Below are 19,421 nucleotides of genomic sequence, written 5' to 3' on the forward strand. Positions count from 1 at the left end.
AAAACACTCTACCGCTAACAACCAAAAAGCTGTGAAAACAATGATGCTGTGTTCCAAATTTAAGTTATTTACTGAGATTGAGTGAGCCTATGGCTTTGCATTTGAAAAAGTGTGCAGTTAATCATGTGACAGCCTGGCTCTGTTTGATAAGTGAAACGGAGTCAAACGTCACCAGTGACTGCATTTGATTGGGGAAATGCAAGCATGTGACAGATCCTACTTTGAAGGTCTGTCGGACAAACCAAATTAAACAAAGCGTGCATTAACAGATCGATACAAATCAGTAGCGAGTAGCAGAGGTGGGTAGTAACGTGCTACATTTACTCCGTTACATCTACTTGAGTAACTTTTGGGATAAATTGTACTTCTAAGAGTAGTTTTTATGCAACATACTTTTACTTTTACTTGAGTATATTTATAGAGAAAAAATGCTACTTTTACTCCGCTCCATTTATCCACATTCAGCTCGCTACTCGCTACTTTTTTTTAATCGATCTATTAATGTTTGTTTTGGTGTTTCAACGTAGGATCTACGCATGCCTGCGTTTCACCAATCACATGCAGTCACGGGTGACGTTGGACCAATCAAACAGAGCCAGGCGGTCACATGACCGTCACACGTAAAACCTGACTTAAGCAAGTTGAACAACTTATTCGGGTGTTACCATTTAGTGGTCAATTGTACGAAATATGTACTGAACTGTGCAATCTACTAATAAAAGTTTCAATCAATCAATCAATCAAAAGTGCAAAGGAAAAAAATCCACTTTTTATTTCAACCGTACTTCCCGTCAAAAGCCTAAAGACTGATCGCACAGTTCCTGTCTTCACAATAAAAGCGCCACTCCATTGCGCCTGCGCTAACAAAACAAGAGTCTCCGAAACCCAGCGCAAACAAGCGAGCAAGCTACCGAGTTTGCCGCCAATGTATTTCTTGTAAAGTGTATAAAAACGAATATGGAAGCTGGACAAATAAGGTGCCAAAAACCAACGACTTTCATGTGGTATTAGACAGAAAAGAGGAACTTTTTTTCTCCTCCATTTGAAAACGTGGACGTTAGTTCCAATCATTGCAAGTCATCAGAATCAGGTAATACACCAACTTATATTCTTGTCTTCATGAAAGATGGGAATCTATATGTTAAACATGCACGTATATTCATTAAAACACCTTTAACATGTGAACAAAAACGGCAAAATGGATAAATATAAATTATATAATATATGTATGTATGTATGTATGTATACATACATATATATATATATATATATATATATATATATATATATATATATATATATATATATGTATTTATATATATATATATATATAAGATATGTGTGTATATGATATGTATGTGTATGTATATATGAGGTAGATCACCTCGACTTGGTCATTTATTAAGTAATTGATTAACGTTCAAAAACTTATTGGGGTGTTACCATTTAGTGGTCAATTGTACGGAATATTTGCTGTACTGTACAATCTACTAATAAAAGTTTCAATCAATCAATCAATCATTGAATGCCTACTGAGCCTCGTTGCTGTTAAGTTATTGTGGCTCAATGTGCCTTATTTTTTTTTATTTTAATGTACTAATTTTTAATATATATTATTGTTTTAGCTGCTTAAGAGATATTCCTAGCTCTGAATTTGCTCGTTGCTATTTTTATGTTTTATTTGTTGCCGTAATCATTAAACAATCAGGTTACCCATCAGTTACTCAGTACTTGAGTAGTTTTTTCACAACATACTTTTTACTTTTACTCAAGTAAATATTTGAGTGACTACTCCTTACTTCTACTTGAGTAATAAATCTCTAAAGTAACAGTACTCTTACTTGAGTACAATTTCTGGCTACTCTACCCACCTCTGGCGAGTAGCTAGCTGAATGTAGATAAATGGAGTGGAATAAAAGTAGCGTTTCTTCTTTATAAATATACTCAAGTAAAAGTAAAAGTATGTTGCATTAAAATTACTCTTAGAAGTACAATTTATCCCAAAAGTTACTCAAGTACATGTAACGGAGTAAATTTAGCGGGTTACTACCCACCTCTAGTCACGGGAGAACATGCAAACTCCACACAGAAAGATCCCGAGCCTATGATTGAACTCAGGACTACTAAGGACCTTCGTAGGGACAAGTGGTAGAAAATGGATTGATGGATAGCCACTATATGCAAAATACAAGTGTTCATTGGAGGCTCAGGAGGTTAAACTGTCAATGCAAGGATTTGCCGATGTTTAGAATGGTCCAAGCTCCTCTATACAACAAGTTTGTCTCCCAAATTTGAAACTGAACTCGGGCCCGGTGTGGTGTCATTCTGGGACCGATTTTGGCCCACCGGCCACCAGTTAAATAGCATGCTGTAATAGCGAGCATGTACAGCACTGTACACAATTGTTTATTGAATCATAATTGATTAATTAATTCAGAATAAAGTCTGGATGTGAAGACATTTTGGATCACAGCTTCAAGTTACCCTCTAAACGGCATATAATGTAGAATAGAACATAACTTTATTGTCATTGGACTTAAAAAGTACAACACAATTAGTTTGCTTGTTCTCTTAACTTTTCTGCTGACCCACAAACCTTTGTAACCAGAAGTAGGTAGTGACATGCAACATTTACTCTGTTACATTTAGTTAAGTAACTTTTTAGATAAATGGTACTTGTTGGAGTAGTTTTAATGCAACATACTTTCACTTGAATATTTTTTGTGATGAAGAAACGCTACTTTTATTCTGTCACATTAAGTTTAATTCAGATCGTTACATTTATTTGTTTCTTCATTATATTTACTTATTATCTATGAATTACTGCTTGCAAAGATATATTTATTTATCTTGTTGGAGAGATTTCCTCCAGCAGACACTGTCACACGACTCTGTTTTAGAAATCCAACATAAACACTAATGACATTTTCACCAATCACACAGACCCTGGTAGTCACATGACCCCATTCATGCCACACACTTTAAAAAAGTAACGTGGCGTCACACTTCTGCAATGTAAAAAAACAGTCAGTAGAAATGTTCACATTTCACCCTACAAGAATTCCACTTCCCACTCGAGAAAACATGTAATTTATAGATGTTTTTTTATGTTTTACTAGCCCTGTTATAACATCTAAAGTGTCTGTAAAATACATCCTTTGTAGCACATGCTAGGGTCTCTATAGCTGTGTCACAATTCAGGGTCTGCATCCTTCGAAGAGTGAATTTGAAGGCCGCTTTTGTCCCAACACTGCGCGAAGGCTGTCCCAATTCATTCAAATTTGATGGGTCCTTCAACGAATTTGCCCTCCTTTTCCCTCTATTCGGAGGATGCACTGCGACTAGCCTTCGTGGCCTCCCATATCCCAAGATGCTTTGCACACCTTTGTTAAACCCGGATCTTTTTGACGATGGTAGCGACAGCGAATACACTTTCAAATGTAAGTATCCTGCGCAGGCGAGACTGTCCCGGCCATTTAACAACGGGTGACGCATCCTTCGGAGGGGCCTCCAAAGGTCCAGCCTTCTGAGGCTGCGTAGGCCGGGTCCTCCGAAGGATGCAGACCCTGAATTAGGACACAGCTTATGTCTCACACACACCTATTAAAAATAGCAACTAAATAATGATAAATTGCTCACCAGTCACTCAGTAGATGAGTAGTTTCTTTCACTGATTACTTACTCACTCAAACAATCATTTGGATGACTACGTTTTACGTTTACTCGAGTCATATTACGCTAAAGCACAGGTATCAAACACAAGGCCCGAGGGCCAGATTTGGCCCGCCGCATCCTTTTAGGTAGCCCACGAAAGCCTGGAAATAATATGCGTCAATAAAGTACCTTATATTCGCTTACCAAATGTTTTTGTTATTTCTGTTTTGACAGAAAAAAATTTACATACTGCATCAAACTGCATATTTTTTCAACTTTAATATTATTCAATATTCCAACCAATATTGTATCGTCATACTTTCTAGACAATTTATTTGGGTTAAAGTAAAAAAAAAAAAAAAATACTGAAACAATGTGCGTGGCATACTGTATGTCCTCAAAGCAAGTTATCCATCAAATTGCGCACTGTAAGAATGACAACAGATTTTACGATAAAATGTGCGGTGTTGTTTACAGCATATTATTGCACATTGAAAAAACTGTCACGCTGTTTTATTTACGGTAAATTAGTTTTTACCATGTATTAATGTGAACGGAAAAAGGGTAGCGCATTTCTTTCACTTTGTTGCTACAATTAAAAAACAAAACAGTGGTACCATTTTTCTATTTACAGTAAGCCCTGCGATGAGGTGGCGACTTGTCCAGGGTGTACCCCGCCTTCCGCCCGATTGTAGCTGAGATAGGCGCCAGCGCCCCCCGTGACCCCGAAAGGGAATAAGCGGTAGAAAATGGATGGATGGATGTTGTAAAAAACAATATAGATTTCACAGTACAAAACAGCCATTTTCCTCGCAAAAAACAGTAATATCAGAATTTTGTTAAAATGTGTTTTTTACTGCAGTAAAATTCTGGTATCCTAGTTACCGTTTTTTTTTTACTGTAAAAGCGATAGAAAATGGATGGATGGATGGATCCACACATTTTTTTAACTGGGTGCGTAAAAAATATAGATAATAATCAAATGCAGACTCTATGCACCTCTGTTTGAACCAAGCCCCGGTTCCAAGCTACCAAACCGGATTCAAAGAGAAGCGTTGTTGAGCCTATCAAAAAGTGAGTGTAGATAAAACCATGACGGTGCCAGTAAATATGATTAACCAGAATAAAGTATATATATTTGGTGCATCACATTGAAATAAAAGCTTTAATGACTGCCATTGTTATCCTTGGTTCAAAGGTCATTGGCCTTGGGAGACACTTTCCTCAGTGTTACATCATGATCTCCAAAGGGAACCCAGCTCTTGTTTTCTGTCTATTGTCTTTACTCAAAGGACACTGTCCAAAGCACAGGAGGCTAGTTGCCTTGAAGACAAATGGAAACACAGAGTGGACTAATGGCCTCTAGTGAGTACGTTAGAATTGCATCATGTTTGTCAGCAAACACATGTTGTGTGTTACAGCAATGCTTGAAAATACTAATTTCATACTTCCAGGTTCAATCAATCTTTTATTGTGGTTGGCTGCTACAAAAAAAAGCACCTAAATTCCATGCTTCCATGTGAGCATCAGGCAGTCGTGATGTAAAAATCGGTCGCAAGTAAATTGACATATTTCATGTTTACGCTTTATAACATGAAGAAACTGATTTTTCACACAAACTATTAGTGCCTGAACAGTTGCGTGTCCTTAAATTCCCTTTCATACACACAGCTGACAAAATACATCTCACATGTTCCTCTTTTGTTCAGATAGTTTCAAAAATGTTGTATCAGTAATAGTTTAATTTGAAAATGTTATTTACAGCCAGTTTGTTTATCACTTCTTTATAAAAAAAAAATGGCTTGTAAAAAAATGTTTTTGATCAATTGCAAAAGTCTAACAAAAGTTGATGTCTAAAGCAATGGTTTACAAACTTTTTTCACCTCAGAAAACACTTGGCTCTCCATGCACCACCATAAAAACAAATATTAAAATACAGTAGAGTAGTAGGCCTAAGTATTCATTAAAACAAGGCAAAGGTTTTATTTAACAAGTATATTTAATATTTTTGGCCACTCTCATATTACATACAGTTTAAACAATAACACTGGGTTTTCATCACTTTTGGGGGAATTTTGCCTAATGTTCACAATCATGAGAGACAAGAAACCACATGTCTTTTGGGGGAGGGTGGGGGGGATGGGTTAAAGATGAGAAAAAACGCTTAGAAGATGGGATTAATGGCAGTCACAGTTGTAGCCTTCAAAGCCCTCTAAACCAACTTTAAAACCCTCCATCAACGTTTTGTATTTACACTGCAAACATATATACAATCTAATAATAGACACATTCTTAATAATATGTGATATGTTCAATATTTACTTAATTTTGATCATTTTATTAATTTCCGGGACTAATTTCTTCCGCGCATTAATTTCTGTTTCCATAGCAGGTCATGTCGGAATTCCAGCAACAAATGTGTGTTCCTACTTCCGGAATCAAACACGCTTGTTTTTGTATTGATTGATTGATTTAAACTTTTATTAGTAGATTGCACAGTACAGTAAATATTCCGTACAATTGACCACTAAATCGTAACACCCGAATAAGTTTTTCAACTTGTTCAAGTCGGGGTCCACGTAAAGCAATTCATGGTGTGTGTTCTAATCATGGCAGGCTTGGTAACAGACAACGAAGGCGACTATTTTTGGACAAATGAGGATTCACAACCTTATATTTTTGAATCTAAATATATTGAGGATGAACTACTGCTTATAGAAGGGAGCATGAAGAAGACAGTGAAATGTTGGAGCAAACGGAAGCCGAGAGAGTGAGTTGTAAGTGACAACGTTATAAATCAAGAACTTGGAGCTTGGATGGTTTACCCAAAATCAACAGGAAATGTCTCAGGCCAACTGTACCAAATAGACAACTGTCCATGGAGTGAGTCACACTTTATATTGATCATGATATGCTGTCTGGCTAGCAGTGTACAAACAAAACCTGGAAATGTGGGTATTACTTTACAGATACTGTAATATGATTGTTAATGTTTTTCAGTTATTACAGATTGGGGTCCTATTACAGGGTTCTGCATTACAAACTCAAATGTGTTTTGTTGATGTAGAAGCTAGCTTATCTCTTGCCATAGCTAGCTTCTACGGCTAATACCAAAGCACGTTGATGTGTTACTGCACGACAAAAAAAGTTCCTCAGTGTTCACTCTTACAATAACAATGTTGCTACAGCTTCGTTATTATATAGGTTACAGAACATAAATGAAGTACTGTTGTTTTTGAATGCATTATTAAAGTGATATAGCGGTAGGATTGATTGCACCCATTAGCTGCATTGCTAGCCACCTAGAATGAGACGATTTTTACATGTTAGAAAGCGGAAAAAAAGAACTTTTGTCTTTTTATCTCTCATCAGAATTGTGAACCATAGGCAAAATTCCATAAAAATTGCAATTCCCCTTTAATCAAATGATTCTTTGACGTACCGCTAGATGGAGCCCGCATACTACTAATGATATAGTTTCAACGTTAGAGTACCGAGAAATGCAATGTATTATTCTTAGGTTATGGAATTGATTGCAACTGGACCAATCCAATTAATCCAGTCCAATCCACTTTATTTGTATAGCACATTTAAACAACATAAATGTATCCAAAGTGCTGCACAACAATATTAAAAACAATATTCAAATATTATCATTAGCTCCACCAATGACTGAATAAAAATACAACCAATATAATAACAATATACAAATAAATATGATTAAAAACGACTAGACCGTTCAGATGCTACTTCCCTGAGCAGACCTCATCAGATCGTGCTCCCAGATTTAGATAGGACAGCTCCGGTCTGAGGGCCTAGTGCAGGATCTAAGTTATTAATTTTCTGAAAAAAAGGGACATGTCCAGAAAAAACAGTCATTGTTAAGATACAAAGAAGTGAGACCTCTGCCAACACAACAACTGTTGTTATCTTCCCATTCAGTTGCATCAACTGTCAAGGGCGCACCAGGCTCTTAGACTAGACTCATAAAGATGTCCTATCTACGTCTATGAGCATGAGGGACAAAATGTCTTCTCAGACAATCCGAACGGAGCAGCTCTGATCAATTCAATGCTCTGGGAATACAATAACTTGGATTAATGACTATGTTCACAGGCATAAAGTCTTACGGTTATTATCATAATACTGTAATTAAGTTAAGGCTATCTGTCGTAGCTTAATTGGCATGGCGCCAGAAAGGTACCAATGAGTAAACATGTGATGATAACAAAAGAAACAGAAATGTAACCCATTTTCACACAGGACAATGCCTGAGTGTCTAGTAGAATACTGCATGTACAATCTATACAAACATACTGATGACACATTCTAGCTATGTCCCGCAGGTTAAAGTTAAATTAAAGTACCAATAACAGCCGCACACACACTGGGTGTGGTGAAATGTGTCCTCTGCATTTGAACCATCCCCTTGTTTACCCCCTGGGAGGTGAGGGGAGCAGTGGGCAGCAGTGGTGGCCGCGCCCAGGTAAACATTTTTTTTTATTTAACCCCCAATTCCAACCCTTGATGCTGAGTGCCAAGCAGGGAGGTAATGTGTCCCATTTTTATAGTCTTTGGTATTTGACATTGACAAGCAAACAAAAGCATTCATAATGCAATGTAGCGTCCTCGCTACCTGGCGAGAGGCTTGTGTACATAGTTCATTTTGTGGTACACATTAGGCTAAATCTGAGACCTTGGGGACTAAATTTGATGCCATCTCATGTGTCCTGCTAGGACAAGAAACCTTCTTAAATCTGAGCTAAAATTTGTTTTTTTATTCTAAAATGTATTTCGAGAGAAAAACAAAAACACCAGGCAGAAGCACTTAGACATCTTCTCATATTTCGGTTCCAACATGTTTAGGGCCTTGTCCTAATACCACGTACTATACAGCATGTACAAACTACAAATGTACAAAACAGCATTGTGGAAATTGCTTCCTCGCAGTCCCACTGTCGGACATGTCACAGGAGCCCAGCGTGCAGGTTTTAACAAGGTTTTAATGATCTAATGTTTTAACAAAGTTCTCTCTCCAGCAAGACACGACTTTTCAGCCACGTCTGTATCCTCTCTCTTCTCCTAATCCCAGCCGCTTACTGTTAAAGACAACAGATGATTAGATTAACACGTACCACCTGCCATCAGCACTGCCACGCCCCCGTCGGATGGTGCTCTGTCCTCGGCACCATGGACAGAGGCAGTGACCTTTGCTCCTGCAGGCAGCACTGGCCACATCTCCTTCCACAAGCGTGTACTAGTAGTGGGCATGTGATAAATGGGACGGCGTGGCGCAGTGGGGAGAGTGGCCGTGCGCAACCCGAGCGTCCCTGGTTCAATTCCCACCTAGTACCAACCTCGTCACGTCCGTTGTGTCCTGAGCAAGACACTTCACCCCTGGGTGCTGGTTGGCGCCTTGCACGGCAGCTCCCTCCATCAGTGTGTGAATGTGTGTGTGAATGGGTAAATGTGGAAGTAATGTCAAAGCGCTTTGAGTACCTTGAAGGTAGAAAAGCGCTATACAAGTACAACCCATTCATCATTTATCTATTAAGACTGTGTTTACAATTGAAAACTGGTGCAGACCGCCTTATTTAAATGAGATTTTTGCGTGTACTACCTGCTCTCACCATGGAGACACTCGATCTTTTATTGTACATTCTTGTAATTATGCTCCAACCTCTGCCGTTTTGCTATGCTTTGAAACATGCAGCAGACACTTTTTGCAACACTTTTTAAATGCATTTTAGGGACAGGATATGCAGCATGGTGGAAGAGGGGTTAGTGCATCTGCCTCACAATACAAAGGTCCTCAGCAGTCTTGGGTTCAATCCCAGGCTCGGGATCTTTCTGTGTGGAGTTTGCATGTTCTCCCCGTGAATGCGTGGGTTCCCTCCAGGTTCTCCGGTTTCCTCCCACCTCCAAAGACATGCACCTGGGGATAGGTTGATTGGCAACACTAAATTGGCCCTAGTGTGAGAATGTGAGTGTGAATGTTTTCCGTCTATCTGTGTTGGCCCTGCGATGAGGTGGCGACCTGTCCAGGGTGTACGCCGCCTTCCGCCCAATTGTAACTGAGATAGGCACCAGCGCACCCCGTGACCCCAAAGGGAATAAGCGGTAGAAATGGATGGATGGATTTGCAGTGCAGATTTAAAAAATCCACAAAAAATAAGGCAAAAATACGCTGATGCAACCAGCTGCCACCTCAGCGCCGCAATTTCTTCGTACAGCTACAAAAATAAAAAACACAACTACAAAGAAAAAAAAGTGCAATAAATACATAATGCACAGATACAATTGCACCATGCATAGACAAACAAAACAAAAACACCATCTCAACACTCACATACACCGCTATGGCCGTTGTGGTGCGCCAGAGACAGAAACAGACCCAACAAAGAAACCAAGAGAGATGAGTCAATCTCATGCTGTACACCACTGCTCTTCGCTGACATTTTCTCAGCATGGTCACTTGGCTTGCAGTTTGTAGGTGCTTGCATGCCGCATACCTGTACAGACTGGACTGTATAAAATTTTCACACTACCAAATTATCATTACAGTCCATAAAAATGTAAATTTCATTAAAACACTTTTTTTTATAAATGAAACTTAAAGAGTAACTAACTGCACTTTTTTTTTTGGAAGCTTACCGTTTGTTCACAATCATTACGAGAGACAAGACAAAATGGTTTGGGGTTTTTTTCTTTCGCTTTCTAACATAAAAATCATCTCGTTCTTGGTAGCTGGCAATGCAGCAAATGGCAACAATCAAAAATTGCTCTCTTCAGCTCCAAAACATTTACTGAGTGTTGTTAAAAGGAAATGCCATGTAACACAGTGTTAAAAATGCCCCTGTGCCAACTTTTTTGCAATGTGTTGCTGACATGTGCAGAGTCGGGACCCGGGATGGACCGCTCGCCTGTGCATCGGTGGGGACATCTCTGCCCTGCTGACCTGTCTCCGCTTGGGATGGTCTCCTGCTGGCCCCACCATGGAGGGGACTCTCGCTACTACATTGGATCCACTATGGAATGGACTTTCACCGTTACGTTGGATCTACTATTGACTGGACTTTCACAATATCATGTTAGACCCGCTCGACATCCATTGCTCTTGGTCTCCCCTATGTGGTCCTCTCCAAGATTTTTCATAGTGATTGTCACCCACTGGGGTGAGTTTTTCCTTGCCCTTTTGTGGGCTCTGTATCGTGGATGTCGTTGTGGCTTGTGCAGCCCTTTGAGACACTTGTGATTTAGGGCTATATAAATAAACATTGATTAATTGATTGATTGATTGATTCCAAGTAAACGATTATTTGCAAAAAAATATTTTGTTTCTCAATTCAAACATTAAATATATTTGTCACAAAGTGTTGCTGACAAACCCCAAGATGCAAACACGGCAGGCTTGGTGCAGGAAAACATGATTTAATGTCTGAAAATTAAGAAAATACACAAACCATGAACCAGAAACAGCCAAACTGTCATGTCTTTTTGATCATGTCTTGTTTGGCCTTGTTCTGTTGACCTTTGGACTCAAGTTCCTGTTTTTTTTCACTCCCTTGTTTTGCTGCCATGGTTGCAAATTGCGTTCACCTGTCTCTGATTAGTGTTCGGCCGCTCACCTGCTACCCGAGCACTAATCAGAGGCATTATTCAAGCCTGCCATTGCCAGTCAGTAGGCCTGGCGTCATTGTGTTCTTTTCTTGCTCTGTGCTGACTTGTTTAATGCTTTGGCATAGTTGCGTTCTTCATGCCATGCCAAGTAAGTTTTGTTTGATTTATGTTCATAGTCTGTTTAAGTGTTAGTTTTGTTCCTTAGCCCAAGTTGTGCCTCCGCTGTGAGTGCTTTTTGTTTGTATCTTTTTTAGTTCAAATTAAATCATGTTTTTACCTAAACGCCATGTCCTGAGTAGTCCGTCTGCTTTCCTGGGAGAACGACCCAGCAGCAACGACCCCCCAAACCCCCCCCCCCATCTTGACACAAACTGGAAACAGGAACGAGCAAACAGAAAAACTGGGAACAGCGAACGGCTAACAAGATATCGCTAACAGGAAAACAAGAAACAAGGAGCTAGGAGACAGAAAACTGCAAATAACTATCATGAACAGCTTACCGCAAACAGCGACAATGACAATACTCCAGCACTGACTCGAGGGTAAAGCAGGTTTAAATAGCAGCCGGCTGATTGAAACCAGGTGTGGCCAGGTGCCAATCAGCCGCAGCTGAGGGTACACAGCGCTCAGGGCGAAAAGCAGAGAACTACCAAAATAAGAGTGCTGACAGGAAATAAGGCCCTGCGATGGGGTGGCGACTTGTCCAGAGTGTATCCCGCCTTCCGCCTGATTGTAGCTGAGGTAGGCTCCAGCGCCCCCCGTGACCCCGAAGGGAATAAGCGGTAGAAAATGGATGGAAAGGAAATAAAGACAGAGGAAAAACCAAAGCATAACTAAACTGTCAGTGAAAAACCTGACAATATTGTCTTAGTAGTGTATTCAACTGAATATAAGTTGAAAATCACTGGATTCTGTTTTTATTTACGAATTACACAACGTGCCAACTTTACTTGTTTTGGGTTTTGTAGTAATCGTACTTTTAGAATGTGCCGTTGGCTGTTCAGAAAAGGGACTCCGTCCTGCACGTTGGACATCTCTGCTGTTTATCTTTATGGCAAAAGTACCAATACATATTGCAATATAGATTTTAGGCCTATCCCCAAAAAAGTGCCTGGTGACATACAGTATCACCAAGTCAGTGTGCCTTGTTTTTCTGCAACCATGGAAACAAAAATCCAAGCATTTAGCACACAGGTGTCCAAACAGCAAACAAAGCCCACGTTGAGCAAGCATAAAAGGACACCCACAGGTTGGAAGCACACTCAGCTGCATGGAGGACACCACTACAGGTATGTGGAACACGCCCTGGAGCTCAAATACGTTGAATTGTATATTAACGAACCCAAACCAGTGTCTCTTAATTACTTTTCAGAATTCTCCGGAAGCATGGACAACAACACAGCACTCACCTTCACCATGACCGTGTACGCCATCATGGACGACCACAGAACCGGCTTCTTTTTCCTTTTCCTCCTGTTGTACGTGGTCATCGTTTTCCTAAACGGGCTGCTGATTAGCCTCATCCTGCAGAACAAACCGCTGCAGCAGCCCATTAATGTGTTTGTGACCATGTTATGTTTCAACGAAATCTACGGCAGCAGCTCCATGCTGCCGTCAGTCATGAGCGTGCTGCTGACCCACAGACATGAGATCAGTGTCAAGTGGTGCACGGCTCAGGTGTTCTTGCTGCACACCTACGCCTCGGCGGAGTTTTGCATATTGGCTCTCATGAGCTACGACCGCTTTGTCGCCATCTGTTACCCGCTCCATTATAACACGATCATGTCCCATCCCAAGATGATGAAGCTGGTGGTGTGCGGGAGTCTGTATCCGTTCATTGTATTTGGCGCTTTTTTCTCTCTGACCGCACAGCTGCGCTTCTGTGGGAAAACCATGCCGAAGGTGTACTGCGTCAACATGGAACTGGTGAAAAACGCCTGTTCTAACGCGTCACACATAAGTATTGTGGGACTCGTGTTGATTTTGTTTCTTGTTCTCCCTCAGGTTTTAATGATCACTTTCTCTTACGGTCACATAGCGAGAGTGTGTAGGAAATTACCCAAAAAATCTCAAAGCAACGCTCTAAAAACATGCATACCACATTTATTATCTTTGCTCAATTACACCATCGGGTCCATGTTTGAAATTATCCACACCAGGTTGAGTATAAGTCGCACTTCTATGCAAGTACGCAATTTTTTGTCGTTATATTTTGTCATCATCCCCTCGGTTGCTAACCCGGTGCTGTATGGAATGGGATCTCATATTATTCGGGTCCACATCATAAAGCTGTTGATTAAACATAGGATGCTGCCGTCAAAGGTGGCGAAGAAAGTGATAACAGCTTAGCCCTTTTCAGTCGCATACTAAAAAAGGAAAGTATTCGGGGGCCGTTTTAATATTTTTTTAGATGTTGTTTTAAAGCGTGTGAAGGGCCGTGCCCCTCCTCACTACGGTGCATGCTTATGTTTTTTCCCTAAAGCCATAACCACGGTGAACTCTCATAGACACTGATTTTATGGTTTAGCACCTCTCTGTGTGCAATTTTTCCTTTCCACCCAGTCTGAATTCTTCTGTATATATGTATATAGTATAATATTTAAACAACACATTCAGAACATTCCTTCTCAGGACTGGACTGTGCACCTTACCTCCTTTTGCACTATTTTTCGTTTTATTTCCTTCCTATGTTTTGCATATTTATGGTTGCTTTTTAATCAGAACCAGAATCACAATCAAAATAGCTTTTATTGCCATCGTTTGAGAACGGGTTCATGAACTAGGATTTTTTTCTTAGTGCAATCGTGCAACATAAAATATATAACACAGAATAGGTAAGAAAATGAGCTGTCCCTGAGGTATCAGACCTTATTATTGTTCATGTGCCTGCTGGCCGAGGGCTTCTCATTGCACCTGTGTATATAATGACAATGAAAGGCATTCTACTCCATTATAACACAATTTTAAATGTTTTCAATTTCAAACTGTGCATCCCTTTGAAATAAATGTTTCACATAAGTAGAATCTTTACAGTAATTATGTGTATTTAGTCATTTAGTATACATGTTTAGGTTATCATATTCAACTTATAAAGCAACTATACAACTACTTGGACATGAGGTAAAAAGTTGCATAGCCAGGTGAAATCCACACTATTTTAAAAGACATTTCCGACTGGATACGCAACTTGATTCCTCATACCACAGATACTTTGTGCTGCAAAGTTACATGCATTTTAAGAAAAAAAAACGTTGCTATGACAAGTCTGAAAAAATAGGTGCGGTATAAAGCCCAATGTGATTGTTTTTAATAAAGCTTAAGCCTGGTTAAATATGACAAAACCTATTAATGTTATTATTAGTAGTATCAACACTTTTCCTTGCTACATTATTACTTTCCGCTCCTTTTCAACGTGTGTCGATGTTGTTTTGTTTAGTTTTCTCATTGAATTTTAGAATGCACTTGAAATGACACCCTCTACTCTTTTTCTGATGCCATGTGTTAAATTGCCATCGTATGCAAAGCACAAAAAAAGGACAAAACTGACACTTGTTTGAGAAATCTATATTCTGAAATCTTTATACAAATAAATGTGCTTTTGTTTGCCTTTAAGAAAGAATTAAATTGACTTACTGTAAAAAAGTCTGCAGATTGAAACTGTATATAAAGGCCTCCACTCCCTTCGTCACTGCTGCCCCCCTGTGACCAAGTATGACAAGTATTTCAATGCCTGCAGATACGAATAATGATCACAGATAAATAAGTAAAAACAATAAGGGGGGTCAAAGAAAATAAAACCAACAATTATGATACATTGTTCACAATAATCCCAAAATCCCCAATATTTTCTGTAGCTGATTGTCACACCTCCCAACATTTGTCTGCATGTTTAAATGAAAGTATGAATAAACATTGAATTAAACCTGCATTTTGTCTGAATACTTAAGTAAAATAATCTTCGAGAAATGTGGCATTTTTTTTAGCAGCGGATTCTTACTTTCAATATTATGATATTAAGACATTTATTTAAAAGCAAAAAAGTGTAGAGTCTGCAGAGTTCATATATTCTAAATTGTCAAGACGTGATTAAAAAAAAATAAGGGTAGAAAATTGTCAAATGTCATTGAAATAATTTTAAACTCAATTTAATTGAGAGCTTTTTTTAAAAGTTTGATAATATTTTCAAAGTTGTTTTTTTTCATCATTATGATTACATTTATACGGTAATGTCACTTGACACTTATGATTACAATGATTATAGAGTATACTGTAATAATCATTGGGACTTTTTCATGATTATCATGACCTTTCTTTGCTGATTGCTGAGGCATGGGTCGTCTATTTGGACTTCCATGACCAAATATGGTGCAGCTGACACCTGGTTTATTATCATATGAGAGCCAACCTTTACAGTAATAACTTTCATAACCAAACTAGCTAACTGTATTAGGTATGCATGCCTAATGTAAGCACATGTAATATATCATTACAATGGCTCAGTGATTCTCAGACTGTGGTTAACGGGCTTCATCTAGTGCAGAGGTGTCAAACGTACAGCCCGAGGGCCGGATCAGGCCCGCGAACAGGTTTTATTCGGCCCGTGGGATGAGTTTATAAAAATGAGCCGAAAGTTTTGAAAGAAAGAAACTGCTGTTCTAAATGTGTCCACTTGATGTTGCAATTGTAGATTATGCTACATGTGTAAAACAAATAAAATAAACCACATAATAGTGCACCAGTCAAGGAAAATGAGCAAAATACATAAATAGCATCCTGTAATTAGATTTTTATACCATTTTTTTATCTCGATAGATTGAAAATTAACACCAATGAGTTGACTGATTAACATTATCACATAATTAATTCATAAAGTACAAATAGCCACAAATAAAGACAGAATACTATTAACCGCAACATGTAAGTGAAAAATAACTCAACAACATTATGATTTGTACATTTTCAGAATGTGCTTGTTTTATTTTTAACAAAGAAAACAATCGGAAGTTGTCTTTATTTTTAAGTTATCGTGCCGTTATTTTACTAGTCTGGCCCACTTGGAAGTAGATTTTTCGCCATGTGGCCCCCGATCTAAAATGAGCTTGACACCCCTGATTTAGTGGTACACCAAATAATCACTTGATTAATGTACAATATTATATTTTCCTATATCAAAACATTGCATTGTATTGTTACAGTGGCCAAAAATATTCAATAAACCAGTTCAATTAAACCTCAGCCTTGTTTTTAATGAATACTAAGGCCTGGTATGTTACTGTATTTTAATGTTGTTCATTATGGTGACACTCTCAGTGAAAATGAGTTTGACACCACCGATCTATAACTATAAAGCACTTTATATCAACTCTGTTTCCAGCAATTTTTACAGTGCAGTTAGTATTTTTTTAAATCATTTTGTTAAAGGGGAACATTATCACCAGACCTATGTAAGTGTCAATATATACCTTGATGGTGCAGAAAAAAGACCATATATTTTTTTAACCGATTTCCGAACTCTAAATGGGTGAATTTTGGCGAAATAAACGCCTTTCTGTTTATCGCTCTGGAGGGGATGACGTCAGAATGTGACGTCGCCGAGGTAATACAGCCGCCATTTTCATTTTCAACCCATTGTAAACATTGGGTCTCAGCTCTGTTATTTTCCGTTTTTTCGACTATTTTTTGGAACCTTGGAGACATCATACCTCGTCGGTGTGTTGTTGGAGGGTGTAACAACACTAACAGGGAGGGATTCAAGTTGCACCGAAGATGCGAAAGTGTCTGCCGCCAGACCCCCATTGAATGTACCAAAGTGGCTCCACATTTTACCGGCGATGACAGACATGGCACAGAGATGTATGGATAACCTGCAGGTGCATTTGCAATGATAAATTCAACGAAATCACAAAGGTGAGTTTTGTTGATGTTGACTTATGTGCTAATCAGACATATTTGGTCGCGGCGTGACTGCGAGCTAATCGATGCTAACATGCTATTTACCGGCGGTGCTAAAGCAGACATGGCACAGAGATGTATGGATAACCTGCAGATGCATTTGTAACGATAAAGTCACAAAAATCACAAAGGTGAGTTTTGTTGATGTTGACTGCCAGCTAATCGATGCTAACATGCTATTTACCGGCGGTGCTAAAGCAAACGTGGCACAGAGATGTATGGATAACCTGCAGATGCATTTGCAACAATATTACGTTTCCTTCCACCCACATTTAATGCGAAAAAAACACTTACCAATCGACGGATTTAAGTTGCTCCAGTGTCACGAGATGCGAAAGTCCTGATCGTTGGGTCCGCACATTTTACCGGCGATGCTAACGCAGCTATTCGGCCATGCTATGGCTATGAATAGCTTCAATAGCTTCAGTTTCTTCTTCAATACTTTCATACTCCAACCATCCGTTTCAATACTTGCGTAATCTGTTGAATCGCTTTAGCCGCTGAAATCCGAGTCTAAATCCGAACTAATGTCGCTATATCTTGCTGTGCTATTCGCCATTGTTTGTTTACATTGGCAGCACTGTATGACGTCACAGGGAAATGGATAGTGGCATCGCAAATAGCGAAAATCAAGCACTTTAAAGCTTTTTTTAGGGATATTCGGAGACCGGTAACATTTTGAAAAAAAAATTCAAAAAATACAACATGCCACTGGGAACTGATTTTTATTGTTTTTAACCATTTTGAAATTGTGATAATGTTCCCCTTTAAGGTAATGTTTACCATACTATGTATCCTGTAATTATTATTGTAAAATGTTCATTCAACTTTTACTCCATTTTTTGCTTTTGAATACTCTTAAATGTACTATTCTGTGATGAGTTGGCGATTTGTCCAGGGTGTACTTTGCCTTCCGCCCGAATGCAGCTGAGATAGGCTCCCGCAACCCCAAAAAGGGACAAGCGGTAGAAATGGATGGGATGGAATTGTACTATCACACATATCCTTTTATTTTACTATTAGAACACACTTATGCTTCTTCTTACTCCTTTTCAAACATGTAATGAACTTTGTTCAAAATGTTTGAAAAACAAACAAAAAAAATAAATTCTGATGTTTTTCAGTTTTTGTTGTATTATTGAAGAGAGAATCATCCATGGCCACACAATGATGCTCATTAGTGGGTTTTCCATCCCAATGGAAGCAATTAGTAGCAGTTTAATGAGGACAATGAGCCTGACAGACCAGTTGGACAACACCTGGAGAGTAATAATGGAGTGTTTTATACAAGGTAATCATAAGTAATTCCAACGTCACAAAGGAAATTAAGCACCAAAAACGTTTAATACATCCATCACTACTGCAATGTGTCCCAGAAGCGAAAATAATACATCATAAACAAGGAAGTAGCCTGTTAACAAAACATACCACAAACAAAACATGTGATGATTATTGAAAAATATTGCCTCAACTGATTCATTTCTTAAAATGTTACCACCTGGTAAAAATTACCCTCACGGGCCACAATATGAGAAAGGACACAATAACATACAAAAAGCAAAAAATTATCGAAGTTTGAGGAAAATGACCGTAAATACCTGATTTGACCATAGAGTACTAAGATAACCACACAGACCCTGTATAGTACGTGCTCATCATGCAATTTAACCTCTCGTCAATAAGATAACAACACTGTTGAAAAAAGTTGCCAATGGCAGAACGACGCTTCCACCTGGCTGTAAGAGGCTTGTGCGTGATAATGGTGAAGTAAATTATAATGTATACAATCTTCTTATATGAATGTGGCAGAGGGGTTAGTGCGTCTGCCTCACAATACGACGGTTCTGAGTAGTCCTGGGTTCAATCCCGGGCTCGGGATCTTTCTGTGTGGAGTTTGCATGTCCTACCCGTGAATGCGTGGGTTCCCTCCGGGTACTCAGGCTTCCTCCCACTTCTAAAGACATGCACCTGGGGATAGGTTGATTGGCAACACTAAATTGGCCCTAGTGTGTGAATGTGAGTGTGAATGTAGTCTGTCTGTCTGCGTTGGCCCTGCGATGAGGAAGCGACTTGTCCAGGGTGTACGACGCCTTCCGCCCGATTGTAGCTGAGATAGGCACCAGCAACCCCAAAGGAAATAAGCGGTAGAAAATGGATGGATGGATGGATGGATGGAATGTGAAGTAGCATGTATT

The 19,421-nt window shown here is 39.1% G+C and overlaps 1 protein-coding gene and 1 long non-coding RNA gene across 2 annotated transcripts; both read left to right on the forward strand.

Annotated features, from left to right (window-relative positions):
- The first annotated feature begins 531 nt into the window (after window positions 1-531).
- On the forward strand, window positions 532-11,556 carry LOC133551206 (uncharacterized). The gene is made up of 2 exons (XR_009806451.1): window positions 532-1,090; window positions 10,551-11,556. It is a non-coding gene; the product is annotated as an uncharacterized LOC133551206 (long non-coding RNA).
- Window positions 11,557-12,632: 1,076 nt separating this feature from the next.
- Window positions 12,633-14,581, forward strand: LOC133550545 (olfactory receptor 52D1-like). The gene has a single exon (XM_061896508.1). It carries the CDS (start codon window positions 12,661-12,663, stop codon window positions 13,621-13,623), a length of 963 nt encoding a protein of 320 aa, XP_061752492.1. The 5' UTR covers window positions 12,633-12,660; the 3' UTR covers window positions 13,624-14,581.
- The last annotated feature ends 4,840 nt before the right edge of the window (window positions 14,582-19,421 follow it).

The sequence above is a fragment of the Nerophis ophidion genome, linkage group LG04 (assembly GCF_033978795.1).
Source record: "Nerophis ophidion isolate RoL-2023_Sa linkage group LG04, RoL_Noph_v1.0, whole genome shotgun sequence".
Lineage (NCBI taxonomy): Eukaryota > Metazoa > Chordata > Actinopteri > Syngnathiformes > Syngnathidae > Nerophis > Nerophis ophidion.

What these genes read in the sequence shown, in the direction of transcription:
- LOC133550545 (XM_061896508.1), top strand. Translation starts at nt 12,661, where the DNA reads ATGGACAACAACACAGCACTCACCTTCACCATGACCGTGTACGCCATC.